The sequence below is a fragment of the Pseudorasbora parva genome, chromosome 22 (assembly GCF_024679245.1).
Source record: "Pseudorasbora parva isolate DD20220531a chromosome 22, ASM2467924v1, whole genome shotgun sequence".
NCBI classification, from domain to species: Eukaryota; Metazoa; Chordata; class Actinopteri; order Cypriniformes; family Gobionidae; genus Pseudorasbora; species Pseudorasbora parva.
Window position 1 is genome coordinate 37419676 of NC_090193.1, and position 26138 is coordinate 37445813.

Below are 26138 nucleotides of genomic sequence, written 5' to 3' on the forward strand. Positions count from 1 at the left end.
GCTGAGAGTTGAAATCAGGTCAACTTTTTGGTAATGAGCAATGACGCGGTTTGGTGGCAACCAATCGGAATATAGAGGTGCTCCCAGAGAACGCAGTCCTGTAAACTTTACGACCACATAGTTCCCAAGCAAAATGGAGGAGAGGTTGATCATTACTTTGGCGGGTTTAATAAGACGTGCAACAATTTATAGGCAACATTTTTACTCAATGCTTGTTTGTCAGTGGGAATGCAATACATTTCCTCAAAAGAACAGCGATTTGACCAAATGCATTAATGCTGCACCTCAACCAGGACGTTAATGTAATGGCACACGATTAAATGTTCGTTTTAATTAAAGACCAAGACTAGTGAACGTCTCCTATAAACTGCATGTTGAAATTAGATTAGTACTTAACCATGAACACAAAAGCCACACCACACAAATGGCTTTAATTGGTTTGTTTTATTAGCAGAAAAGTTATTTCAATCAATCAGTTTTTTGTGTGTTGTTTTTACATTTAGATTATTTCATGAGGTTAACTTGTGGTCAGCATTTTCACAAATCTTTCTACAGCGTCATTGGCAGGGCAGTCAGGGCTGATTTTGACACACTGGCTGGCGGTGATGTGAATGTACAGGAACTAATATAAATTTAAAAGCCTACATTTTTAAAGACGAGTAAACAGTCAGTAATAAAATAAGAACAAGAATAGCACAATAAATACAGTGCAGCAAAGATACAAATTAAATGAGTAGTGCAGGTCTAATAGTTTTCATGTATTGAAATTTAATAAATTAGGTTATTTAAATAAATAACACTGCATAGTCTAAATATAATTTTTAAAGTTTTTTCTTTCTCCTTTGTTGTTTGATTAACATTAAAAAAGCAGAAAGTAGCAGGATTATTAGGATGCAATCACTTTAAGACCGATTGCACGCACAGATCGTTTTGTGTTTGCGTTCACTGGAGACATAACCGATCATGTGGTAACACTTTATTTTAGGGTTCAGTTATTAACTATTAACTAGTTGCTTATTAGTATGCATATTACTAGGATATTGGCTGTTTATTAGTACTTATAAAGCACATATTAATGCCTTATTCTGCATGACCTTATTCTACATCCCTTAATCATACCCAGTACCTAAACTTAAATGCTACAAAAACTAGCTTACTAACTATTAATAAGCAGTAAATTAGGAGTTTATTGAGTTAAGTCGTAGTTAATTGTGACTGTGTTCCTCATACTAAAGTGTTACCGACCACGTTTACTAGGACTCACAGAGATAATTCTGAGTGAATTTTGTGAAGAGAGCTCAACTTCATGGGCTGTCTGAGACGCGGCGTTCAGATTTTTAACTCATTCAGATGTTTAAATTTCAACATGGCACGTATAACGAATTTCAGCCCTTGAATATTTGCATTGATAAGGCTGAAACTACAATTATATATTCAATTTGTAATGCTGCAGCAATCCGTCAACATCCCTTACCCTGAAGAAAATATATAATGTATTGGTGAACTCACAGGCTGCCGATAGGACAGTTTGATTGAGGATCGCCTAACACTAGTGGCTTAATTGACTGACAAGTCAGGATTTGCAAATCTTCTCTTAAATCCATGTTGTCCTTTAAGAAACCCAAGATTTAAATGATTTTAGTAGATGCCCTGTTGTTGCTATAACCTATATCTTCCATATTCCCTTGTTTCTTCAATACAAGCTGCATCCGGATCAGGCAGAAACATGCATTTCCGATCACACTCATCACTAATTCAAGGATGGAGGGATACATAGACACTGAAGCTGCGAAAGAGAATGCCTCTCATGCCTTACTGTGTGTCTCCTTAAGCCAGACAATATGGTACTTGTGTAACATTAGTACTTACTAGGTTAACACGGGCAGATCTCTTATCAGTGTGCACAAGATTGGGCTTTGATTGCAGCGCACTTAAGTTTGACAGTAGGGTTAGAGTTAGTTTCCCATGCATGCCAAATCTGCTTTATTTATTTGCCTTAAAACAAAATCAGTGTCTATTTCCACTAAGTTTAAATAGCAATTAGATTATTTTTACACTAAGTGAAAATAGCTGTAGATGCTCTTTACTAAGTGAAATAGCATACTAAGTGAAATAGTGATATATTCTTTTTACACCATATAATAGTAGCAGTTCTTTGGAATATACCGGTATGTAAATAGTATTTAGATGCTATTTATACTTTATTTTGACAGATATTTGCACCTCAGTAATGTTTTACACTAACAGGATGCTAGTGTTGTCACGATACAAAAATTATGACTTCGATACGATGCCAGACTAAAATATCGATATATCGATACTAAATCGATACCACAGTAAAAAAAAAAAGATAAGATGCTTAATATGACAACAGAACTTGTTATTATTCATTGTTATTTTTTACTACAAATTCATGTGGCCAGCGTGTTCCTTAGGGTTGGGCATCATTTTGATTTTAACAATTATTGATCAAGTGATCAATTACTATTAAAATTATCTCACAAATTTTTGCTATCTCAATGTATTTTTTTACAATGGGGTAATTGTTGCAATAGCTTACACACAGCACAAGGAAGCTTGATTTCGAATAGTAAATTGAATTTAAAAAGACGAGTAAACAGTAATAAAATAAGAACAAATAAACAGATTACAAACAATAGCACAAATAAATGCAATAGAATAGAAGATACAAATTAAATAGACTGCTTTATTTTTTCAGGTAGGTCTAACATTCAGATAAGAAACTGAATAAAAAAATGCATAGTAATTACATTTAAAACAACATTGGATAATGTTCTTTGTAAAAAAATCAATAGCGTACAGATGAAACTTTTAAAGTTACACAAGTTGATCAGTCAAGAGCAGTAGATCGTTTGTCTTTTTGTAGTTTGAATAGCATGACTGCGGTCCCTTTAAGACTAACAGACGCATGGATCCTAAACTCTGTTCCTGTTACTCGTTCTTCCTGAACTGTTTGCGACTGTGTTTACGTTAATACTCTTCCAGATGTGCACTGATAATTCTTTGAGTGTATTTGACCAATAATAAGCTGGAAAAGGAAGCAAATGTTTGCACTTGTATCATGTCAGAGGCGGCTTTATTACGGTAGGCTATGTGTGTGTGCGCTTCAGATGTGAGCACGAAATCTGCGGGGCTTAGTAGAATTAATTTATGTGCAATCCCGCGCGAAATCCAGACCGATCACACACTAACACTAACACACTGTCATGAGGAAAAAGTCCAGCAGAACGCGCGTTCGCCGTGCTCAGAGGTTAACCGGGCTGAGTGAGAATATGCCGGTGTGTGTCAACTCGCTGACGGTCAGAGAGGAGAGCGCAGCTGATATCGATACTGTAAAAACTGAGAATCTTATCGTTTCAGATATTCCAGTATCGATACATATCGAAATATCGATATTTTTGACAACACTACAGGATGCAATAATAACATGGTGTAAATTAGGGCTGGACGATGAATCGAAAAGTAATCGAAGCCGAGATTCAGAACCTCTAACTGACATAATTTTCCCATGACAGTTATTTAGGCTTTAGTCACGTGACTCTGCCTGTCAGTCACATCAAGCGCAGTTTGCAGGTGCACGGAAAGATTCAGGAGTAGTTATCTTTGTTTATACAGTCTATACAGTTTATACAGTTTTTTTTTACAATTGTATTTGTTTTAGGGCATGCCAGTTTGAACATTGAGGCGATTTTTATTAAACATTTTGTTAGGCAATTTATTTCCGCTTTTAGAACATTTGCTTCAATAACTTTTTGTCCCTAACTTTTTGCACTAGTGGTTAATAAACAGAACTGTGTGCATCTTGCGGAAGAACATTGGAGCCGGAGCAACTTCTCTCTGTTTATGTCTATGGCGGATCACGCAGGGACTGTGCTCCTCCGCAGCGGTACCTACCAGTCTGGCCTGAAATAGTCCCAATATAAATACTTATTATAAATGTACCATGATGATTCAGGGTCAGACAAAAACACGGTTTGGAAAATGGATTCATGTTGTACATTCTCATTATATAATTTTTGTATATCTTGAACACTAAAGCTGCTGTCCGTAACTTCTTTTAAGTAATTTCAAATTACTTAAATTTTCATTGAAAGTAAATGCTTTTCTGATGTGATATGTGATGGGAAAAGGGAGAATATCAAGCTTGGCAAAAGGCAGATTCGAACCTGGGTCGATCATGTCAAAACCTTAACCACCACGAGCCTTGCGCTCTACTTACTGCTAAGATGGCTAATACGCCACTGATGATAATGAAATTCATGCTTCTTGTTTAATCGTTTAGCCCAACCAGGCATTGTTAGGCAGAGCTAGTGTGAATTGGACTTGCCAAAACCAGAGGCACACTATTTGCACTGTGGTAATAGACACTCTGTAAAACAAAAGACTGATTCAGTGTGTGTATTAGCCATCTTAACATTTGCATCCATTTTTAAGCATTACTGTTTAAAAACAATTGATTTTAAAGGGTTGAAGCACAGTAAGCAGCGAAAAAGAACTCATTTCGCACATGAAGCCGCTGCTCGTAGAGCGCACGGATACTAAACAGTTCTTTTTGCAGCCTAATTGGGCTTAAACGGTTAAATACACGCACTACACAAAATGCCAGTTTCGCTAGTATCCTCGTAAACAGCAATTTATGTCTCAAGTTAATGTAAACAGTTGATACATGTAGTCTGTCTTAAAGTGACAGCAGCCAAATAAACCTGCTGCTGTCTGTCATTAATGTTAATCAAACAACAAGAGACAAAATTCTCAATTTCACTGCTCACTGTTTTTTTATACATTTGAGTTGAACATTATACAATCTAGGGCTTTACGTTTTTCAGGTTAGGTCTATTTCATAGCTTCATCCGTACTGTTGTAGTTTGTTTTCCTACATGCTTGTTATTAGTTTTTTTGTTTCCAGTAAGCTTGAAAGTCGGCTAGTAGTTTGTGATATTTAAAATGGTGACAAATTATGAAATTCCAATGGCATAAATGTTTTGTATCATAACCTCATTTAAAGCAAAATTATCGCTAGTGATGTATATCTTTTTTGTGGAATATAAGATTTTGGTCATATCATCCACCACTACCGGTTGTTGTTGTTTTTTAAATATTGAAATAAGCTTTCCATTGATGTATGGTTAGTTATGATTGGACAATATTTGGCTGAGATGCAACTATTTGAAAATCTGGGCCCTCATTAATCAACAGTGCGTAGAACATGTTCTATATTTCGTCGTATGACTGAAATTTAGAATGTGTCTAAGTACAAGAAAATCCGTATTTATCAAACGTGCGTACACAGTTCTTACGCACATGAGTAAGCAATCGTTGTTGATAAATCCCACGTGCTTAAGTGCCATGCTCGTTCACGTTCACAGTCATTAGCATTCAGAAACGCCTCTAAAGAACCATATATGGTGACAACCAAACCCCTTTAAAAATCACAAGATTGTTTTTTTTTTCTGTTACCGCAATTATGGCAAAAAGAGTACTTTACACACACTAAATGAGTCAATCATTTTGACGTTGACGGCAATGATAATGACGACTGATGTTTAACAACAACAACAAATTTGCAACACATATGATTATTTGTCTAGCAGAGAACGAAATGAGACACTTTTCTATTTAAATAATTACATTTGTTGGTTTATGATGGTGCTTTTATGGCGATGTGGGTGCAGTCTGTGGCTCCAATTCTGTTTGGAAATCTGGCGATAGCATGCAAGCCCCATTTTATTTTGGCTTGTTGAGGATTTCAGTAAGGGAACTGTGGGTTGGGTCCAAGTAAATAATTGCATCCAACATTTACATTTGTCACAACGGTCTTTTTTTAGGGTTAGAAACCAATTACGCATTGTGTTTAAAATGACTTTATATCTATATATCCATCCATCCATCCATCTATAGATAGATATATAGTAATTTTAAAGACAATGCATAATGTTATATATACATTTAGTGTCAAATAAATTTAGCACGATCATTCGAATATACTCCCAGGTTTCTACTGATACAAAGCCATATGTTAATTGCTGAAGTAACCCTTTACATGCTGTTTTATGTATAGTATCGCTGTTCTACCACTAGTTTCTCTTCGTAAGCATGCTCAGAGGTGTGCTTATATTTACACACATTTCTACGTATAAGTACAAGTTGGTAAATCCCACACTTTGCGTGAAACTGTTCTTATGCACTCTACGCACAGAACTGTGCGTACGCACCCTTGATAAATGAGGGCCCTGGATATTTAAGGGTGAAGATAATCAGAAAATTGCCTTTAAAGTTGTCCAAATGAGGTCCTTAGCAATGCATATTTTGACTAATAATAAATTTATATATATATATATATATGTATGATAGGAAATTTATAAAATATCTTCAAGGAACATATTTACTTAATGTCCTAATGATTTTTGCCATGAAAGCAAAATTGATAATTTTGACCCATACACTGCCACAGATATATCCGTGCGACTAATGACATGATAATGAGGGTCACATGCTTATTGAAAATCACCCTTTCTTCTCTATTTTGTCAATTCTAAGCAAGTACTTTTAGCTTTGTTTTCCTACAGTACTTGTTGTGGTGTTGGAGTTGAAGCTATGCAACCTGAATGTTTAAGGTGATACGTAGTGCACACGCTCCTCTCCATGACATGCACTCGCTAGAATTACCTTTGACCACAAACACGATTTCCTTACACCTGCTAAAAAGCATCAACCATCGGCTGTTGCATTTCAAGCTCCAATTTTTTTTTTAATTTCCTTTTATTACTTATTCTTTTAAATCTTCATTTAAAAAAATGTCTCTTTTTCTTTTTTTCTCCAAGATAATTTTCCGCTTAGATGAGCAATTTTGATTTGCATTACGAAAACGTTGCATTACTAGAATATTAATAACGCTATTGTAATAATTGCATGCTGAATTGTAATTGGTCTTTTCTTTGTTGCTTCTGTTTAAACATTTGCACTGGAAAGATGTTATCATAGGACACTTAATTACCCAAGCACTGTTCTTTTACTCGTCAGGTGTCAGGTCAGGTTTCCTTCACGAAATGAGTATCTAATTGACATTTCAACATGGCAATATCCAATTTGTGCAACGTAACACCATTCCTATGCTCATATTGGTATTTTCTAAGTTTCAGTTCCACATTGATCATAGTGAATAACTGGACATAGCCAGATACAGTCTTGTGGTCAGTGCTTAATGGTTTCCCAGCCATTCACTTTTCCATTATGACCCCAAGTGATGACCTTCTGAAATCATTTACTAAATGAAATGAGCTTTGATTTGACAGCACTGTAGCATTGGATGGTTCTTACCAGATTTGAACACTAGGTGGAGTTCCAGTTCTGTGAAGGCATGATGTCAGACTCAGACAAAGATCAGCTTTCTCCCACCCATCAGTTCAAGACATTGATGCATGCCATTTGATGTTAGTGTGACGTCTGTGAAGGAGAGCAGGTCAAATTTCTCAGTGTGATGAATAAAAAAAAAATAAAAAAAATACAAACAAAAAGAACAATTGAATTCTGATGTAGTGTTTTGATAAATTACATAAATCAATCTATCACATGCTCTTTAGTAGCCCTGTAATTCCAGGGATGCATATGGTTTATTGGAACAGCTTGTAGTTTATCAACTGCGTAAAATGCTATAAATTAAAAATAGTTTTGTGGTGTGTTGTGCATTTCTTTTGTCAGCCAGCAGGTGGTGGTGTGTGTACAGGACTCACAAATTGTCTTAAAATCAGGTTTGGGAACAGCTGTGTGAGGACCACATGTGTTCAGATTTATATAATTGTATTTTTCTGCAGTTGCTGTGTGGATATTAGTCAGAAATGCTATATTTGCAGTTTGTGATGGTGGTTAGTAGCTTTATTGATCATTATGCACACAAGCTGTTTTTTACTTACTGAGAAATGAATTAATCTGTAATATCTGAGCCAGCAAAATAATCAAACCGTAATTAATGAGCCCTGAATTGTGCCTTATTCTGTGTACCTCATTAGTGTAGCTTTCTTCAGTCTGTGGAAATGGCTCCATTTGCTTGTGTTTCTCTTCTAAACATTGCTCAATGAGCCCAATTGACTGTTTTCAGTAGATAAGGGCTGTTTTCTCAGTTTTCTTTAAATTTCAATGTTAAATGCAATAGCTGCCAGGGCTTCTATTCTTTGAAGAACCTCACTTCATAAAAAATAAATGATAGAGATTGTGTTGCACTGAATTCCCAGCCTATACAGGGCTCCAGACTGCGACTAAAACGGCCGTCAAAATTATTCATTTGCGAGTTATGTTTTTCCCGAGATCGCCACTGGCAATATAATATATGTAATATTAATTGACAATATAAATTATGTAGCGTGGCCAGCAAAGATATTTCTTAAAACTGTTCACTCCTTTTTTTGTTTTCCTCCCTCTCAAGACATTAGATTAGCAATAGAAGTTGTTACTGAGAGAAATAACACCGCTTCTACACAGCCTGTGAGGACAGCAGTCCGTGTCAGGGCTCTTCAAGTCACTTCCTCGGTCCACGTGAATATGCCAGCATTACGTAAGAGGGCTTCCCCCAGATCTTTTATCACTATTATGATCCTGAGATAACCTGACATCTTGCTTATCAAGGGGAACATCAGTAGACAGGTTTTGAGTTCTACCGAAGAGCTCACTGGGGCCCAGAGGGACTGATACATTGCTCATATTCTTGTAATTTATCTGATTACGTTATATCCTTCATTTAGCAGATGCTTTCTTGTCTAGACTGTCTTACAGTAGGTTTATACTTTTAGCAACCTGGCACTTCAGTGTTAACCCGAGTCAGATTCCATGTCACTGAACAATTTTCTAACAATTGTTCAAAATGAGTGAATTATCCCTTTAACCCGGGGTTTAAGGGTGTCTTTGGATCCTAAACCTTGTGTATGGATGATAGTAGTAGTGATGAAAAGCTAGTAGTGATTTCCCTTCCTAAGATTTAATGTTTTCAGATTTTGAGAAACCATTGTACTGAATAAAACAAGCCCAATGATGTAACACTGTTTCAGTGGCTAAGCATTCTCTAACAAACCCAGAGGGAATTCAGTCTAACTATACTTCTGATCTCCAATTTTCCTCATGCGTGCTTTAGTAGATCTTGAGATTGAGCACTGATTGTCTCTTCGCAGCATTGCTCGCTGCGGTGATCCCTCTGTGCCTTGTTATAATACACAAAAACAATCGATTTGCAAAGCGCTCAATTCTCCATTTAAATAGAATAAAAGTATGAGATTTTTTGTGTGTGTGAGAGCGCGCACCATGTTAGGGATGCAATGGTTCAAATTACTCATGGTTTGGTTTTTATGGTCACGGTTTGGTATGCGCTATGATCAGGGAAATTAGGACAACTGTCAAATAAAAATGAGAAGAAATACTCAAACTACAAGCAACAGCACAAATACATACAATAGAGCAAAGATGCACATCAAATAAACAGTGCTTTTTGGGTTTTACAGGTACAGAAATTGAATATTCACTGATCATTATTTAAGTTACAGTCAAGAGCAGTGAGTGATTTCTTTGTCATTTGTTTGATTAACATTAAAAATACAGACAGCAGGAAAAGGCTTCTTTCCCTTTAAGGCACAATGCTCAGATTCAGTACATACTGTTACACACGAACACTTGTCTTTCTCGACTGTTTACGGTTTACTTAAGACATAACTTACAGGATTTAACCACTAAAATTTAACCACTATTTCATTTAGCAGAGTTTCAGCAGCGTCCCGTCTGTGACAAAATGAACTTGGGCCTATGGTAAACACTACTACACAGAGTATGGACCTGACAACTGCGTTTAGCCGATGCTGACCCCTACAGAAAAACATCAGTCAGCCAGATGTGTTAAGCAGACTCGGCATGGATCTGGCCCATTTATATTTTCAACGATGCCGACAGTGAGCCAGTAGTGGTGCGTTTCAGGAATCAGCCCAGCTGTGCTTGCAATCTGGGAACTCCCGACTCGCTACAGTGGTTCTGACAGAACAAGATGTTTTTATACCAGGGGCTGTGCCTATATGCCAAGGGTGTGGTGAGCTCATGCGTTGGTCGTGAACCGTTGGAAGAGCCTGCATACGTTACAATGGCAAACAACCTCCAATAGAAACATTCAACTGCAATAGCCACCTTTCAGCGTTAAGAGGGCCGCACTCAGATGTTTTTACACCATATATTGTAGAATTAAAACACTTTATACCCAAATGGCAAAACATTTACTCAAATCAATGAACCGCCCCAGTCTTGCAGATCCTTAACAAAAATTGTTTTAGGGTTTAGTTACCCTTTAAACACAAATATCAACGTGTGGTGTTCAGGTCTCACCTACGCTCTCTCGCTATCGACACCTGGTGAGGACGGAGAAAATGACAGGGTCATGTCAGACGTCACTCGCATACAAGTGACAGTTTTGTCCACGCATTTTGATCATCGCTGTTGTAATGTATTGGGAAGTCAGTGTGTATACATAGACAGAGTCAGGCTAATGTATGTTTCTGTCGGTTTCACATATTATTTTCAACAAACTATATTATAGATGCATCATCAGTTTTGAGGTGTGTTTTTTTTTTCAGGCAGCTTTTGCTGAGCACAGATTTTTGGGTGTCATTTTTAGAGTTGAAGAGTCCAGAAATGTGGGCAGGATTCGACTGGCTGCTGTCAGGCTCTCCTCCTGTTAGGTGATAGCATGTGTTTTTGTGTGATTTAGTGAAGCCTTCGGGCAAAATTGTGAAACTCTGCCTCTCCAGAGAAACACAAATAGTGTTGTGCAGGTGAGGCAGCTCTTCATTGCCATCTTTCAATCATCATATACACATCCTGGACATGTCAGTCTAACAATGTCAGTGGGTTTAATAATGATGGATCAGGTCTGTCAGTGAGCCATTATGGGCCACCTGTGAAATTGTCACTTAATTTGTGGATGTTAATGCCTGTCCCTGTAGTTTCTTATGTGAGGTTGTTAATCACGTCTTCACTGCTCAAGTGCGAGTTTGGAGTCATATCATCTTGATCACTGAATGTGAGCTCTTAGGATGTGATTTTCACCAGCAATAATAACCGTAATGGTCTCTTTCTCGCCAGGATATTGTGTTGTCAGCAAAGTGTTTGAGGAAGCTCCGTAGATTTTTAGGATAAGATGGAGCTGAGCTCTTAATTAAAGCAAAAAACCGCTGAGACAAGAGTTTGCAATTTTATCAAATTAAAGAGAAGAGGGAGTAGGGCTTTTCTGTAACCAGGAAGACTGTCATCTATATTAGGAATCTGAATGCCACTCCCTGCAATTAACATGCAATATAAAAAGTGCATCTGACAACACTGTAGCATAGTGCAGTTTCAAAAGTTTATTGCAGTTGCGTGGTATTTTGCATAGCAGTAAACTGTGTAACCTAGTTGTAATATACGTGCATTCCTAGCATGGTTATTGTCATTAAACCTATATATAAAACCAAAACATATATAGACATATAAAAAATTAAAGGTAGGTAACACTTTGGTTTAGGGTCCAATTCTCACTATTAAATAGTTGATTATCACTATTACTAGGATATTGGCTGTTTATTATTACTTATTACGTACATATTAATGCCTTATTCTGCATGAATATATTTTACATCCCTTAATCTACTCAACACCTTAACTTAACAACTACCTTTCTAACTATTAATACACAGTAATTAGGCAAAAGTCATTGTTAATAGTTTAGTTCAGTACACTTTACTGAACTAAAGTGTGACCAAACTTTAACTAATATTAAAATGTATAAATAAGTCTAATTTAATATATGAATAAAAACGGTATTACTAAGAAAACCCTGTTATCGTTTTGAAAATAAAACCTTTTTAATTCATGAATTTTGAATATATATTTTTTAGAAAATATATGAAAATCTAGTTAAGAAAAATGTCAAAAATCACAGTTGACCATCAACTTGATTTGATGCACTCACTGCATAATCAAACACTGTATCTCTTGCTTGAATATGAGAAAGTAGTAGATCTTCCAGGTATTATTTGCATACAGAAAATATGCACAAAACATGCTCAAAAATGATAGTAGTGTAAAACTTGACAACCATAGTATGTAGTGTAAATCTCAGTCTTCGCCTGTTTAAAACGTCTCTGAAAAAGAATGAGTTGCTTGAGTTTGAGTGTCAGCTGGTTATTTTTAGGAAGCCTGAAATTATATATAGGGTTATATAGAGGTCATGACAGTAACAGATGCATGTCAAAGTGTTTTCTTGAGTGAAGCACAGACATGGAAGTGAATCTGAAGTGACAGTTGTCATGTTAAGTGTGTTTGCGTCTGACCTAAACTGCACTCTGTACCTGAGTTTGTGAAGGGAGGTGGGGTGTGTAAGTATAGCATTTGGTTGATCTTCAGCAGTGCCTTTTATTTCATGTGCCCAAGAATTCAATGGACAGTCTTTTTTATGTCAAAAGTGTTTTATTGTTGCCTTATATCACTGTTGGGTTTATTGAGTCCAGCACAAGAAGCCGTTGAAGAAAATGTCCAGTTTAAGTTATTTTAATTTTGTAGCTTAGTCCACTTCTTAATGGTCTTCCAACCATTTAATATTCCCTGTTCCCAATCCAGTGATCTGTTTGTCCACCACAGTAAACTTATGCATATATAATGTCCCTTTTTTGTCATACACCTCCAGGGTGTCCGCGGGGTTTTAAAAAATATTTAAAAAGTGATAAATCAAAATTGTCAAATTTAAGGCCATTAAAAGTGTTAAATGTGGTCTCAGAGGTATTATTTTTTTCCAAATTAGGTATTATTTTTTCAGACTATAAGGTGTCCTATTCTGATTGAAATTCTACCTGCGTTCGCGTTAGTTCGTTTAGATATGGGCTTTAGCATATCGGGGCACATAATCAAAGATCTTTCGTCTCCGGCTCAACGCATGTTTGATGCTGACGTCATATTCAGCGGCCGTTCGGCATCATCTCCGAACACTGCGCGCTCAACAGAAGGGGCTGGCTTACGTTTTATTTTAGACTTGCTTCAAGGCATATCTTCAACATCTATCCTCATAAGAGCAATCTTAAATGATTTATATAAAGTCTAAAATGAACAAAAAGAGTTGTGAGAGAATGAGGCCCGATCCATAGACAGTGAGATCCGCGTGTCTGTCTGCTCTTAAAGGGACAGCAGCCAATAAAGCTTCCTGTCAGTAAAGTTAAAGAACAAAGGGAACAGAAAATGACTCGCTGCTCTTGACTAAATAACTTTTGTAGCTTTAATAAGGATTAACTATTTAATTTATAGTTTATGCAGTGCAGACTGCATATAACTTTGATAACTTTATTACATTTCTGTATATTTCCTAACTGTTAAGACAGGAAGGGCAGGAGTAAACATGACATTTATTATGGGTTTATGTTAGCATTGTTTTAAGTTTACTTAAATTACAAACTTATATTTTTGAAGCCCAATAATAAATGTAAAAATAAATAAATCAGTAGCTGTATTAATATCAGTAATACTGGCCTTCATTCATAAAAAGATGCCATTTAAACAAGTATTTAAAATATACGGTCTTTATGTTGTTTCTACATTAATTTGATTAACTGTGAAATTATTATATTAAAAAATATATTAAAAACGTACAAAAACATTTCTTTTTTTTATTGCAATTAATCACAGAAAAAATGTGTGATTAATCTAGTTAACGTTTTTAATCAATTGACAACACTAGTTTTTAGTATTTTGTTAAATTCAACAACTTATCACAGCTATATAATTGTAATATTTGGCTCAGGTTTTGTTGTTGGACAAAAAAATAATTTTAATAATTTTAAAAAACACTAAATAATGTTACATTACCAATTATTAATTGAAATCAAATGTGTATGCAGTAATGCTTCTCCTTAACCAACCTTTGTGAATGTTGAGATGTATTTTACTGTGTCTGAATGATAACTTATAACAGATTTCCGATCTGTATCTGACATTCACTTCGTCGATTCTAAATCTATTCTTTTTTTTGTATGTTATATATGTCAAAATCTGTGTAAATAATAGAAAGGTCGCTGATTAACACTTGCAATTCAGTGTCGTGATGGTTTTAAAAAATATTATGAAGGTAGTAAAAAAGGTATTAAAAAGTAGTAAATTTAACTTAAGGATTGCTGTATATACCCTGACCTCAGTCTTTTCTCCAGAACTCAACAATAAGGATTTTTTAATGGATTTAAATAAATATTTAATATTTTTCATATAGAAAAATGTATATAATTAATTAGTGTTTTTATTAGAAAAAATATTTGCAGATTGTTATAATCTAATATATAATTTAATATGTAAATTCACTTTTGCTGGGAAAAATATATAAAAATGATACAATATCAAAATAGTTTTTAACTTCTAACTGAGAAGATAAATCATTACCTGTTAACAGCTCGATAATGTTACCATGGTGACATGAGCCGAATTCATAGCAGCAGTGTTCAGTAATATGACAGAAATCCAAATGTTTTGGTTTACATGATGATTTTAAGGCATATGATCTTCATCTGTAACGCTGTTCTGTCAACTGGGCTGAAACAAACCACACATGGGTTGCTATCCTTATTTTTGAGCCTTGGTCTTTCTTTGCTCAGATAAGCTGCTTTAATGTGTTCTCTCCATCACAGGGGTGTGTAGCACAGCTGTGCATGCAGCAGCGGTTAGTTAAGCATGATTAGCATGATTTGCATAATGGCGTTTTCACTTCACAAGAGTCAGCGTGTGTGTTCGTTAGTGTGTTTTGATATGTGGTTTTGCTTGCCAACAACTGGCAAGCCTCCATCTCCAGGTCTCTCTGGAGAATCAAGTGTTTGTTGGATATTGGAATACGCCATCAGGGAATACTTCAGTGTCACACCAAAGCATCCAATTACTGCAAGGTTCAACAAAATGACACATAGATCCTTGATTTCAACATTTTTTTTTTTAATGGGCTTTGTGGTTTTTCTTGAAATTTCTCTTTTACTCAGCTGCTTTGGTTCAGCCCTAATCAGAAAGCAATTCTGCATTCCACAGGAGACTGTTTAGCCGTGGAATAATGATGGAAAACCTTCAGTGTCATTTTTGCTTCCATATAAAGCAGCATAAACAGTATATTGTACCTGCTCATCTTCACAACGTTAATTGCATGTTTGATGTCTTTGTGCTTTAATGTTTATCCTCAGCTCGCATATACCGATTGGTCCAAGAAGGGGTAATATTGAAAGGATTGATTGGCAGTTGGTCTGGATCATAGTCTGTAAAAAAAAATATGGACGTATTGTCTGTGACGTCACCCATAGGATTCCAATAAGCCGTTCTGAAGCGTAAAGTAGTGACGTGCTAGCCGTTGCCATCTTGCTAGCGTGTCAGTGCGTCACTCAATTGAGCATATCTGAGAATCCACCTGTCACTCAGTGGCCACGCCCTGAATTATGTAGAACTGTAAGGCTTTATATAATGTAAACAAACGAGTTATTTAAAAAAAATCACCCCCCTCACAGTTGTCATGAAGGGCAAAATTAGCCATATAAACCAAAACCACAATTTGTACCAGGCTGTAAACATGTTTTTTTTTTCTGCTGTAAAGTTGGGAATTTTAACATGGTGCTTAATGAGATTCTGCTCCCTTCTGGAGCCTGTCTCTAGTGGCCAGTTGAGGAATTACAGTTTACATTACTTCCGTATTGGCTTCAAGAGAGACCGCAGGAGGTTGCCACTTGGTGTGGATGGGAAATTTATGCATTTGCCAGACATTAAATAACATTGTGGTTCACCCTTCCAAAATCTAGTCAGAACTAGAGTCTTTTGTTTTTTAAGTGAGTGTTTCATATATACATCATATTACATAACATTTTTATTATGAGATTTGTAAAACATGTTTCAGAAAATTTACAGCAAAAATTACATTTTAAAATACACTGCCATTCAAATGGTTTTTTTTAGGGGGGGGGGGGGTGAAACACTCAGTTTCAGTCAATCTCATGTCAATCTTGAGGACCTATAGAGTAGTATTGCATCCTTCATATCTCCGAAAAGTCTTTAGTTTTATTATATTTATAAAAGAAATATAGGCTGTACCGAGTCTTTCCGGAAAAAAACGAGCGGCTGGAGGCGTATCGTGTGGGCGGAGCTAAAGAATGACGAGCGCGCAAAGCGATGACGTCCTCAAGCGCGAGAAACCTCAGCTAATAGATATATGATCCAGAATCATTCAGAGGCTGAAAAAAATGTAACAGGAGAAACAGCAACATCAGGACGTCCGTCTCTGTGTTTAGTGGCCTGTCAACATTTGTGTGTCTTTACTCGCAGTTTATGAGGACATGATTCGGTTTATGGACTATTGTATGCGACTAAACCTTAGTGTAACGTTATACATAGAACAGCAATGGAGTAACCATTAGCATATTTGAATGACGAAGCACGCGATCATGTCGGTTTACTGATGTTTACCCACGCGACGATAGCCAACAGCTCAGACATTTGAAGCAGTTTTACTCACCGGCTGCTTCCAAAGCAGGACCGAACCTTTATCGCTGGGACCGCTCCTTCAAAAATGCACTTCTTTGGTATGATTTGGTAAAGTCCTGACAGCAGTGAACGGTGGAGATCCACTTTGCGTCGCGACTGAAGCGATGTTGTGAAGCTTCCCTTCATTTCTTCGTTCAAATCGGTTCAAATGCGGCGCTGCCTTCCCAGAATGCTGTGCTGAAGCGTTGAAGTCGCTTGATGTCACTCATAGGAATAAAGTGGAGCGCGGCGCGGACTATAACGACGAGTGGATCTGCACCTGAGCAAGTGTTTATGGGCGTGCATTTCCTCTCTCTCCCTCTAGTCACGCGCGCGCACCTTACCCCGGGAGAAGAGCCCGTACGGCCCATACAAGGACCTTCCGCTCTATTAACGTCAAGCCGACCCATACTCGAAAAAAACTCTCCCAAACTTGTGAGAAACCGGAAGGAGTATTTTTAACACAGAAATACTCCAAACGTCCAACATTAGTTTTTGAAACTTTGTCTGTTTCTGATGGGAATCCAAGTCTTTAACAGTGTAAAAAGCTCAGTATGCATGAAACAGCATTTCACCCCCCCCTTTAAGTTTTTGAAAGAAGTCCATTTTTGAAGAATAGTCAGGTTCGTATTTATCTCAAACAGCATAATATTCTTTATCTCAATAAATGTATCTTGTTTTAAGGATGTGAAGATATTTATTCTGGAAAACAAGCTAAACTTGCAGCACGACCAAATTGTTGTGTTTGAGTTATGGCCTTTTCACACACCTAGTTTGAAAATATCCATTGAATTTGGCCCAGAAAGTCATCCTTGGACATTGTGTGGATAAAAAACTTCAGTTGCCATAGAGATTGCACATCCGCCTTCTCAAATTCACAAGGACTGTGACCAGTCAGTGTGGGAAGAAGACTTATAGGTTTCTAAATCAGCAAAATGGCACTATACATCATTTCCATGTTGTATTGATCAAGCTCTCTGCCTCATTTCATTGGCGTCTTGCACGTCACAGCCTTTTATCGATCTCCCATCATCACATTTTACCAAATCATGAACCAATATCAGCCAGCCCGATGAATCGATGTGCTTACTGAGGCATGATAGTTATGAATCGTTTGTTACTTGGCAACTAGAACCCACACACAGGTCAAAATACAAGTACTTAAAGCGAGCCGCTTCCCAGATGGCTCCGCTAATCTGCGGAGGGTTGTGTGACAGTGGTGTGGGTTTCACTTTGATACTCTACGTGCAGATACACAATATGATTAAACCAGGCCCTTGGGTTCGTTCGACCTGTTATGCTTCGTGTCATATTGTCACAGCTCCTGACGTGCCGAAGCAGACATCGGCTTTCTAACACGGTCACGTGTGTGTGTATTCTGGATGTAAGCCACTTTTTAAATCATCAACCCTTGTAAATAAATGGTATACTATGTTATAAAATCACTGTGCATGTGCTTGCGGATACAAATGTTTCGTACAAAGTTTGTTGACCCTGCTGTTTGATTGTGAGATGAGCTGACATAGACACAGCCTCTCGCTCCACTTGACGAGTTCTGCATCGTCCAGGGTTGCATACGGGTGACAAAATTGCCGGCTGAGTTTGAGCAAGTGTGGCATGTTTGCCTCCCACTGCCCGCTTGCCCCAATCCATCACCGTTTAACTGGAGCCATGGATACAGAGCAATATTTAAAAAGACTCCTCCTAACGATCTAGATGTTTGCATTAGCCACTTTTTCCCTTTTGTTTTTATTCAAGAACCTGGAATAGTTGTATTACACAAAGATGGACAGTTTGGTGGTCTACTGATAGACACATGTCTACCACCACTTGCCTATCTACATATGTACTTGATTATAATTAAAATTCCATTAATAAGTCCATTCGCTAAGAAGTGAGATAAATTGGCTGAATAGGAAGTACTCTCCAGTTGGCTGAACTTTTTTGGGGATCTGCAGCATTACTCGATTGTGTCAAATTGTAAGAAAGATCTGAGAATTAAAGGGATATTTCATCCAACAATGACAATTGTCATCGTTTGCTCTTCCAAAACAGTATATTTATGTGTTGAGAGAATTTAAATATTTCAAAAAACATTGGGAACCAATCATCATCATCGCCCATTGATGTCCAGTGTATGGTCAAGAAAACATTTCTCAAAATATCTTATGCTTTACCGAAGAAAGTAAGTCTTACAGTTAGTAGATATATAGGGGTAAATAAATGACACAATTTTCAGTTTTGGGATAACTTTCCTTTTAAATGAGTCATGCAAATGATTTCTAATATTGACGATTTTTTTTCTATTAAAAAAAATGTTTGTGTACTGTGCTTAATTAACTGAGACTTCTTACAGCTCTTACAGGTTGTTGGCCTTATCTGTTTCGTTGCTTCTATTGCTCTCCCCTTTTTTGTAAGTCGCTTTGGATAAAAGCGTCTGCTAAATGATTAAATGTAATATATTAGAATTCGCATTTTGATATCGATTTGATGTCAAAATATCTGTGCTTGTTCAACCCTTTTTTTGACCACATGACCTTCACTTATATGAGCAAATCATCCTTCAGAATATCTGTTTGTGTTCTACATATTTGGAACCACATGAGGGTAAATGATGGCAGATTTTTCTTTTTGGGTGAACTATCCCTCCATATGGTGGTACACAATTCCTGGCATTAAGCCACCAAAATGGAAATATGTGGAACAGTGTGTTTTTGATAGAGTTTTACTGTAAGGCCATACTGAATCATCTCATATTTACAAAACTACCTGGTTTTCATACATACGTGATTTAAAAAAAAAATACTACATTTTAATGACACATATTTGTATAAACATAATGCAAAATACATTTTCATGGTGGTTTAGAACTATTTATGTTTGGTAATTTTTCTCAATTCAGTCACTTTTGGCAGGTCTGGCAGACTTAGTAGTTCTTCTTCGCTGGATATGCTTAATTATTTTATTACTATAAAAGTGTGCACTATCAGCATACACTTTATCCATTCCTGTGCCTACTCACAATTACCACTAAATTTCCTTGCTCTGCCAATATTATTTTCCAGCATCCTGTGTCGTTCCTGTACACATTGATTTCCATAACACAGCTAATTGGTTGCTGTTGTGTCCTTCCTGTCTTTACCACATCACATACTCGGCTGATACTGGCGTAATTGGACAACTAAACCACACTTTTAAAAGTTTCGAGATGCATTAAATTTTCCCCACATTTTAAAGGGTTAAGATAGCTGTCCTGATTTGAAGGTAATAGTGTGAATCAAACGTCTGACAGGAAGGCAGGCAGGTAAACTATAATGATTTAGCGGTTGCACTATAATGTGCTCCAGCTTCCCTTGGCTTTGATACACATTCAGACAGATCAAGTTGCATAATGAATATTTTACACATGCCTGCACTGCATGCATGTATGAAAGATCCTGCTGTGCACAGGGCGAAATTGTTTTTGCCTTCACCAGGACTCTGCTCCTTTATTCTCTTGTTAATTGTCAACAGCTTGAAGTCAGAGTGGACACCTAATAACACTCGCGCCTCTACGGTGGCATCAGCTGCACACTGTGCAAACAAACCTGATGTTCTTGCTTTCAATCTTATTCTCTTATCTTTCTACAGTTCATTTTTTTTTCAGTTTCAATTTAGTGAGGTCGGTTGACATGACAAACTACATTTATATAGAGTATATATAACTATAATTGGCATTCTTAAAGAGGTCCTTGATTTCATTTTTTTTACTTAGTGTGTAATGTTGCTGTTTGAGCATAAACAACATCTGCAAAGTTATAATATTCAAACCAAATCAATAAAGAAAATAAATCACTATTTAAGGACCTTTAAACGACTGGTAGGGAATCTTTTCACATTTATTACACTATGTAACTCAAATGCAATAGCATGTCATAAAAGCAAGATGACAAAAGTTATGACTGTAATTAAACTTAACTTTGCTTGTTCTCTCTTCATGCAGCAGATATTCCAGATATTCTCTGGCTCTGTGCATCTTACAACAGTTCCCACACCAGCGTTTATAGATTATTATGACAGAATATGCTATTCGATGACTTGAAGGTAGTTCCACTCCACATCAACTACATAAATTCATCAACTAACCATTCAGAAATGTCCTGTCTCTTTCACCAAATTGTCACTTCTTGAGTGTCTCCATCATTATCTAACTCACGTTTGCACATAAAAGGCTGAACAGTTTCGGGACATTTTCAGTGTGTGTTTGCGTGAGGTGAACAGAGCTGCTAACACGAGCTCTTGAAGCTCCGCCCTCTTCCAGAAAGGGGGCTGGGAGCAGCAGCTCATTTACATTTAAAGGGGCACAAAAAGGCGTGTTTTTGCTCGCCCTCAAAAAGTGGCCATTTTAACATGCTATAACAAATTATCGATAGAGTATTTCGAGCTAAAACTTCACACTCTGGGGACATCTTGTAAAAAGGGTCATTGTAGGAAACGACTATTTTAAAATATTTTACAATATTGCTACTTTTACTGTATTTTTTGTAGGTGAGCATTCTTACAAAAACAAAATGACTTTGCCGACGACAAACTTTTGAAATGTAGTGTACGTTATTGGTTAATGTTTTTTTTTTTTTTACTTTGAAAGTAAAACTTCTGTTGCAAAGCATTTGCAACCTAGCCACATGCAATAAAAATAGTGCAAAATAAAAAATTAATTAAAATAATGTTGAAAGTAGAGCAAATATTAGTGCAAATATTAGTACAAAAATGAACAAAAATATCAGTGTAGAGCAAACCCTCCCACCTTCTCTCTTTCTCTGTCACATTCTGTGTTTCTGTACTCTTTCAGCTCCCCGTTTGCTCCTCCCACCCTCTCGTACTCGTTCTCTCATGCTCTGCCTCTTTGTGTCTTGTGCTCTGAATGCACTTGTAAGTTTAATCTCCGCTGAGGAGGAGGAGCACCAATGCATGTTCGGTATCTCAGTAGCTGACAGATACAGTGCTCACAGGGGGAGGCATGAGAAGACATCTCATCCATTGATACATCAATTTGTTGCTTTATATTTGATGTCTGTTTGGCCATTTTTTGTGTGTGTGCTGCCAATGCCAAGTGATCTGAGCTGAGATTACAATGAAACCAGATTGTGAGTTTGGATATGCGCTGTCTTTGATCAGGGCTGAAACCAGGATTTGAATGCAAAGAAAAAACGTTGAAACTGAAAAAGGAAATTAAGTCTAGGACTGTGGACATAGTACTCTATTAAAGCCTCTTATGTGAGACTGTATGTGACATGGGAGCCGTGCAGATCGTCTTGAGCTGCAGCCCATTTGATAATCGCGCTGGGAAGTTTATGTGCCGGTCGGGGAAGCAGTGAAATGGGATTTGCGGGCATCACTGAAGACGGCTTTATCAGGTCTTTGCCAGCCTAGTTGTGCAAGTCAGGCGTCAGTTGGATCAGCTCTGCTGTTATAGTCAGGTCTCCAAGCAGGAGTCATACACACTGAGAAACTTTTAAGTTTGCTCTCCAGAGGATCTGAATCTGGCTGACTTCTCTCTATTTTTTGGAGACTCTCCCATTGAATTTTCTCTGTGATAACCGTGCATCCTCTGAGACGGGATGCAGGTGTCATTTGTTTGCACGGACCACCGGTCTATGAGCCGTAGCACGGATGACAGGCTCAATCGACAAAATGCTAACAGTCCGAGCAGTGGTACCCGAAGCAAGTTCAAAGCTGTGGCCATGGTGGCCAGGAGTCTTGGGCAGCTGTCCGTCCAGAGCGTGCCCTCCTCAAGTGACCAGAGCATGAGAACTGGCATGAAATATAGGTAGGAAAACTAAAATATTGAAAGAGCCTGTGTTGTAACTGTGCCTGTCCAATGATGCAATTTGCAGAAAATGTTATGATTTTTAAATATTATTTTATGTAATACAATTAAATGCAAATATTATGTATGTACACAATGAAGTTAAAATAAAAAATAAAAACATTTGCATCCTTTTGACAGAATATTTAGTTAAAAGAAAATGCTGAATGGGTCTATCAGGTTCAGTAGCGTAATAATTGGCTTATGCTGGTACCTGTATAAATAAGTACTTTAATTGCATATAATGAAATCAGCCCCTTTAATTGGTCTATTACTCTTCAAATCATTCTGCAAATGCAGCTTTAACTGTTGGAGAATAATGGCTACTATTTTTCTCAAGTCATTTTAACCCAATTGAGCCTTTGGCCAAATAGATTCATATCTGCATTGCTGCTATCAGCTTTTCCATTACATTTCCAGAGCTTTTTGTCCTCATAGATTTACTGCACAACTGCTCACATATGTGTGTTATAAACATTATATTAGGTGTTAATTATATATAATAGTATTATATAATTTCATTATATAATTTGTGTTTTTCCATGAGTTCATCCTTCCGTTTCATGAAATGCAAAGCAAATTGAAATTAAACGTTTTCTACATTCATTAGCTACAAACCTGCAAGTATTTGTTAATTTACATAATGACTGCTAGAAAAACTGCCAGATTGCTTTCAGCTGTCATGTTCATTTGCACCAAAAAAAAAAGAATCCTAATAACAGCTCTTAATAGAAGGCGTGTGATCTTTCCATCCTATTTTAAATCAGGATTGCAAAGCCATTTTGTTGTCAGAGGCTCCAATTTATGTCAGGCTTAATATTCTCTCCTGTAAAGCGAGAGAGTTAGCTAGACCTTGTTAGTTTCATTTATTCATTTATGCATTCATTATGAGTTACTTCATGCAATGTCACTGTCTTGAAGCTTCATCTTCCCTTTTTAAATAAATCCTCTTGTTGTTTGAAAACCCATATGACGGTTTTCTATGGAACGCATTAAAAATAAAGTAAGCTCTTTGCACAACAACAGTGGCCACATCTTGCACACTCCAAAAAAAGTAAATAAACACCATAAAAATATTGTAAATAGAATAAATATCTCACAAGTTGTATATAGGACGCATAGGTGTTCTACAGGGATACAGTAACTCTCTTTGAGGATCATTTGAAATTCAAGTTGTCGTTCATTGATAGTCCTCTGATAGTCTTTGTATATGGAAGTGGATACCACAATTCTTGTAAAATATCTATGTACAACCTACAGGTTTGGAATGATTTAAGAAAAAAAAATATTTGGGGGTGAGCTATGCCTTTTAAGTGTGAGGTGACTTCTCTTGCTTGCATTTTATTGTTCTACATTCTCTGTGGCAAGTATTATTTGTTTCCAGCGCCTTCTGTTGTCTTGAGATTAAGATCACAGAGTGATTCCCCCGATGCCAAGAGTCAAAGATCCTTCCGGCTCTTAGAAGCCCCCCATATTGACTGCAAGGTCAGCATCTGATCTTCTGCCAGAGGATGTGTGTCGGTGGATAAACTAGAGCATCGCTTTGAGCCGATCTTCTGTAATGAAGCTCAGAGCGACCGAATTGAGCCATGCCAGACGCTACTGTGAACATGTTCTTTGTGAGTACATGTATATGCGATAAAACACTGTGAGCAGTGCCTTGGAGTTTCTTTGAGTGTTTGTTTATGTGCTTGAGAACTGTGCCCAAATGCCCAGATGAAGAAAGCCCGGGACACACTGCTCTCTTGTCAGGGTGAGTTTCAATGACGTGCCATATTAAGTCCCTAGAGCTGTCGGTAGCAGAAGTGGGCCATTGCACAAGTTCTAGATTCTGAAACTTAAGCACAGGAAGTTACATCACAGACCGCTTTTAATGCGATATAATGAATGTGCTATGTAGGGAAAACAAGCTGCCCACTACTAGAACTACAGGTAAAGGATGTTCATGCCGCATTCCTTGGAAATGGCGTGATTTCTGTTCAATTCAATTCAATTTTTGGCGATTGACGCCATTTACACTAAGTTTAAATTGCAATAGATTCTATTTACTCATTGCAAATAAAAATAATGCTGTTTTTACATAGTCTAAATAGTAATAATAATAATTTGTTACATTTATAAAGCGCTTTTCTGGGTCCTCAATAGCCTGGATGCCACCCGAACTTAGCCCCACCCACAACATTTTTAGGTCGGGCAGTTCGTTCTGGCATTGCTCCATAGAGGAGTAATTATCCCCAAACAGAAACTGTTCTGACCAATGAGATCATCAGGGCGGGCTTTAGACGATGACGGACAGATGATAAACAGTAACGTAATCATGCACGTCATCAAAGGGGCTTGGATTATATTTGTTCAAATCTTAAATGGAGAGCTTGTTTGTATATGCATTCACCTTCACAATTTCTCTCAGAAATGATGATCATGTTGGGTAAGTACTCTGTGTATCATTAAATTCTTCTAATTTTTTACAACACCGGCAAAGATCATTTATTTCAGCGCGCGTTCAGTCAGGGTTGCCAAGTTTTTACAAAAAAATCCTCCAACTGCTAGCTCTAAACAATAGCTTCTCGGGGGGTTCTCCGGAAAAAAATTGGTGTTTGGGGGTAAAATGTGTGTTATTTTGGCAAGGTTGCCTGCTAAAATTCGCACTCATGGGTCTATATATCACATATTAGTCGCTTCAACCCGCAGACATAGAAAACAATTTGCGGGGTAAAAAAAACGCAGACTTGGCAAAACAGTGCAGTTGAGCTCTGTTGACGTCGCTTCGTTGCTCTGATTGGTTGTAGGTCTGTCCAATTGGGGTCTTTCCTGGTTCGGTTGAAACGCGCCCCATAATCACAGCCCAATGGAGCGGTATCAGACTCGTATTCTGACGAGAATTGAGTATGACCACGTCAGGCTAGGTCCTCAAAGCACTTTACGTGAAGGGGGGGAATCTCCTCAACCACCACTAATGTGCAGCATCACCTGGATGATGCGACGGCAGCCATATTGTGCCAGAACGCTCACCACACACCAGCTGATTGGTGGAGAGGAGACAGAGGGATCAAGCCAATCAGGACAGGGTTATGTTTAGGAGGCCATGATGGACAGAGGCCAATTGCCAAATTTGGCCAGGATGCCGGGGTTACACCCCTACTCTTTTTCTGAAGGACATCCTGGGATTTTTAATGACCGCAGAGTCAGGACCGAGGATGATAGTTTGATACTTATAAATAATGGCAAATACTATTAGTACTTCAGTGTTGTTAGAGATTTAAATAATAATAGCAGTATACATTTCCGATAAAAGCACTTCCGACTTGATATGTAATGGGCAGACAGAGTTCGGCAAAACGCGGATTCCAACACGGGTTGATTTGCAGCAAAACTTTCTGCCATGCGCTGTACCCCTACACTATCGTTACTGTTGACAAATCCAGTGTCTACAAGACATTAGTGGGCGGAGTTTGTGTAAATAGACTTTGCCAACATCACAGGCTTTCTGCACTCGGTGTAAATAGAGACTCTGGAAAATAAATGTGTTTCAGTATGATTAGCTTTTAACTCTGTACTCTCAAAGGGATAAAAGTCCTTCCACTTCTGTTTTCCGGGATTCACTCTGTCAGACCGGCACCTTTGTCTCACCTAGTGTAATTTTCTTTAGTCAGTTCCAATCACAATCTCATTCTGCCCAGATGAATTGAATCAGACAGGGCCATTGTAAAGAGAGAAGAGTGGACGGGGGCTTTCAATTAACCAG

General features: G+C 37.4%; 1 protein-coding gene across 6 annotated transcripts in view; it reads left to right on the forward strand.

Annotated features, from left to right (window-relative positions):
* Positions 1–26138, forward strand: part of kcnab2a (potassium voltage-gated channel subfamily A regulatory beta subunit 2a) — a 121703-nt gene that overhangs the window by 66417 nt on the left and 29148 nt on the right. The window contains exon 1 of one of the 6 annotated variants that reach the window (XM_067430906.1): positions 21480–22354. The exons of the other annotated variants lie outside the window; for them this stretch is intronic. Within the exon in view, the coding sequence (XP_067287007.1) occupies positions 22146–22354 (209 nt within the window). The 5' untranslated portion in view covers positions 21480–22145. Of the gene's footprint in view, positions 1–21479; positions 22355–26138 lie in introns of those variants that run through there. 6 annotated transcript variants of the gene reach the window in all.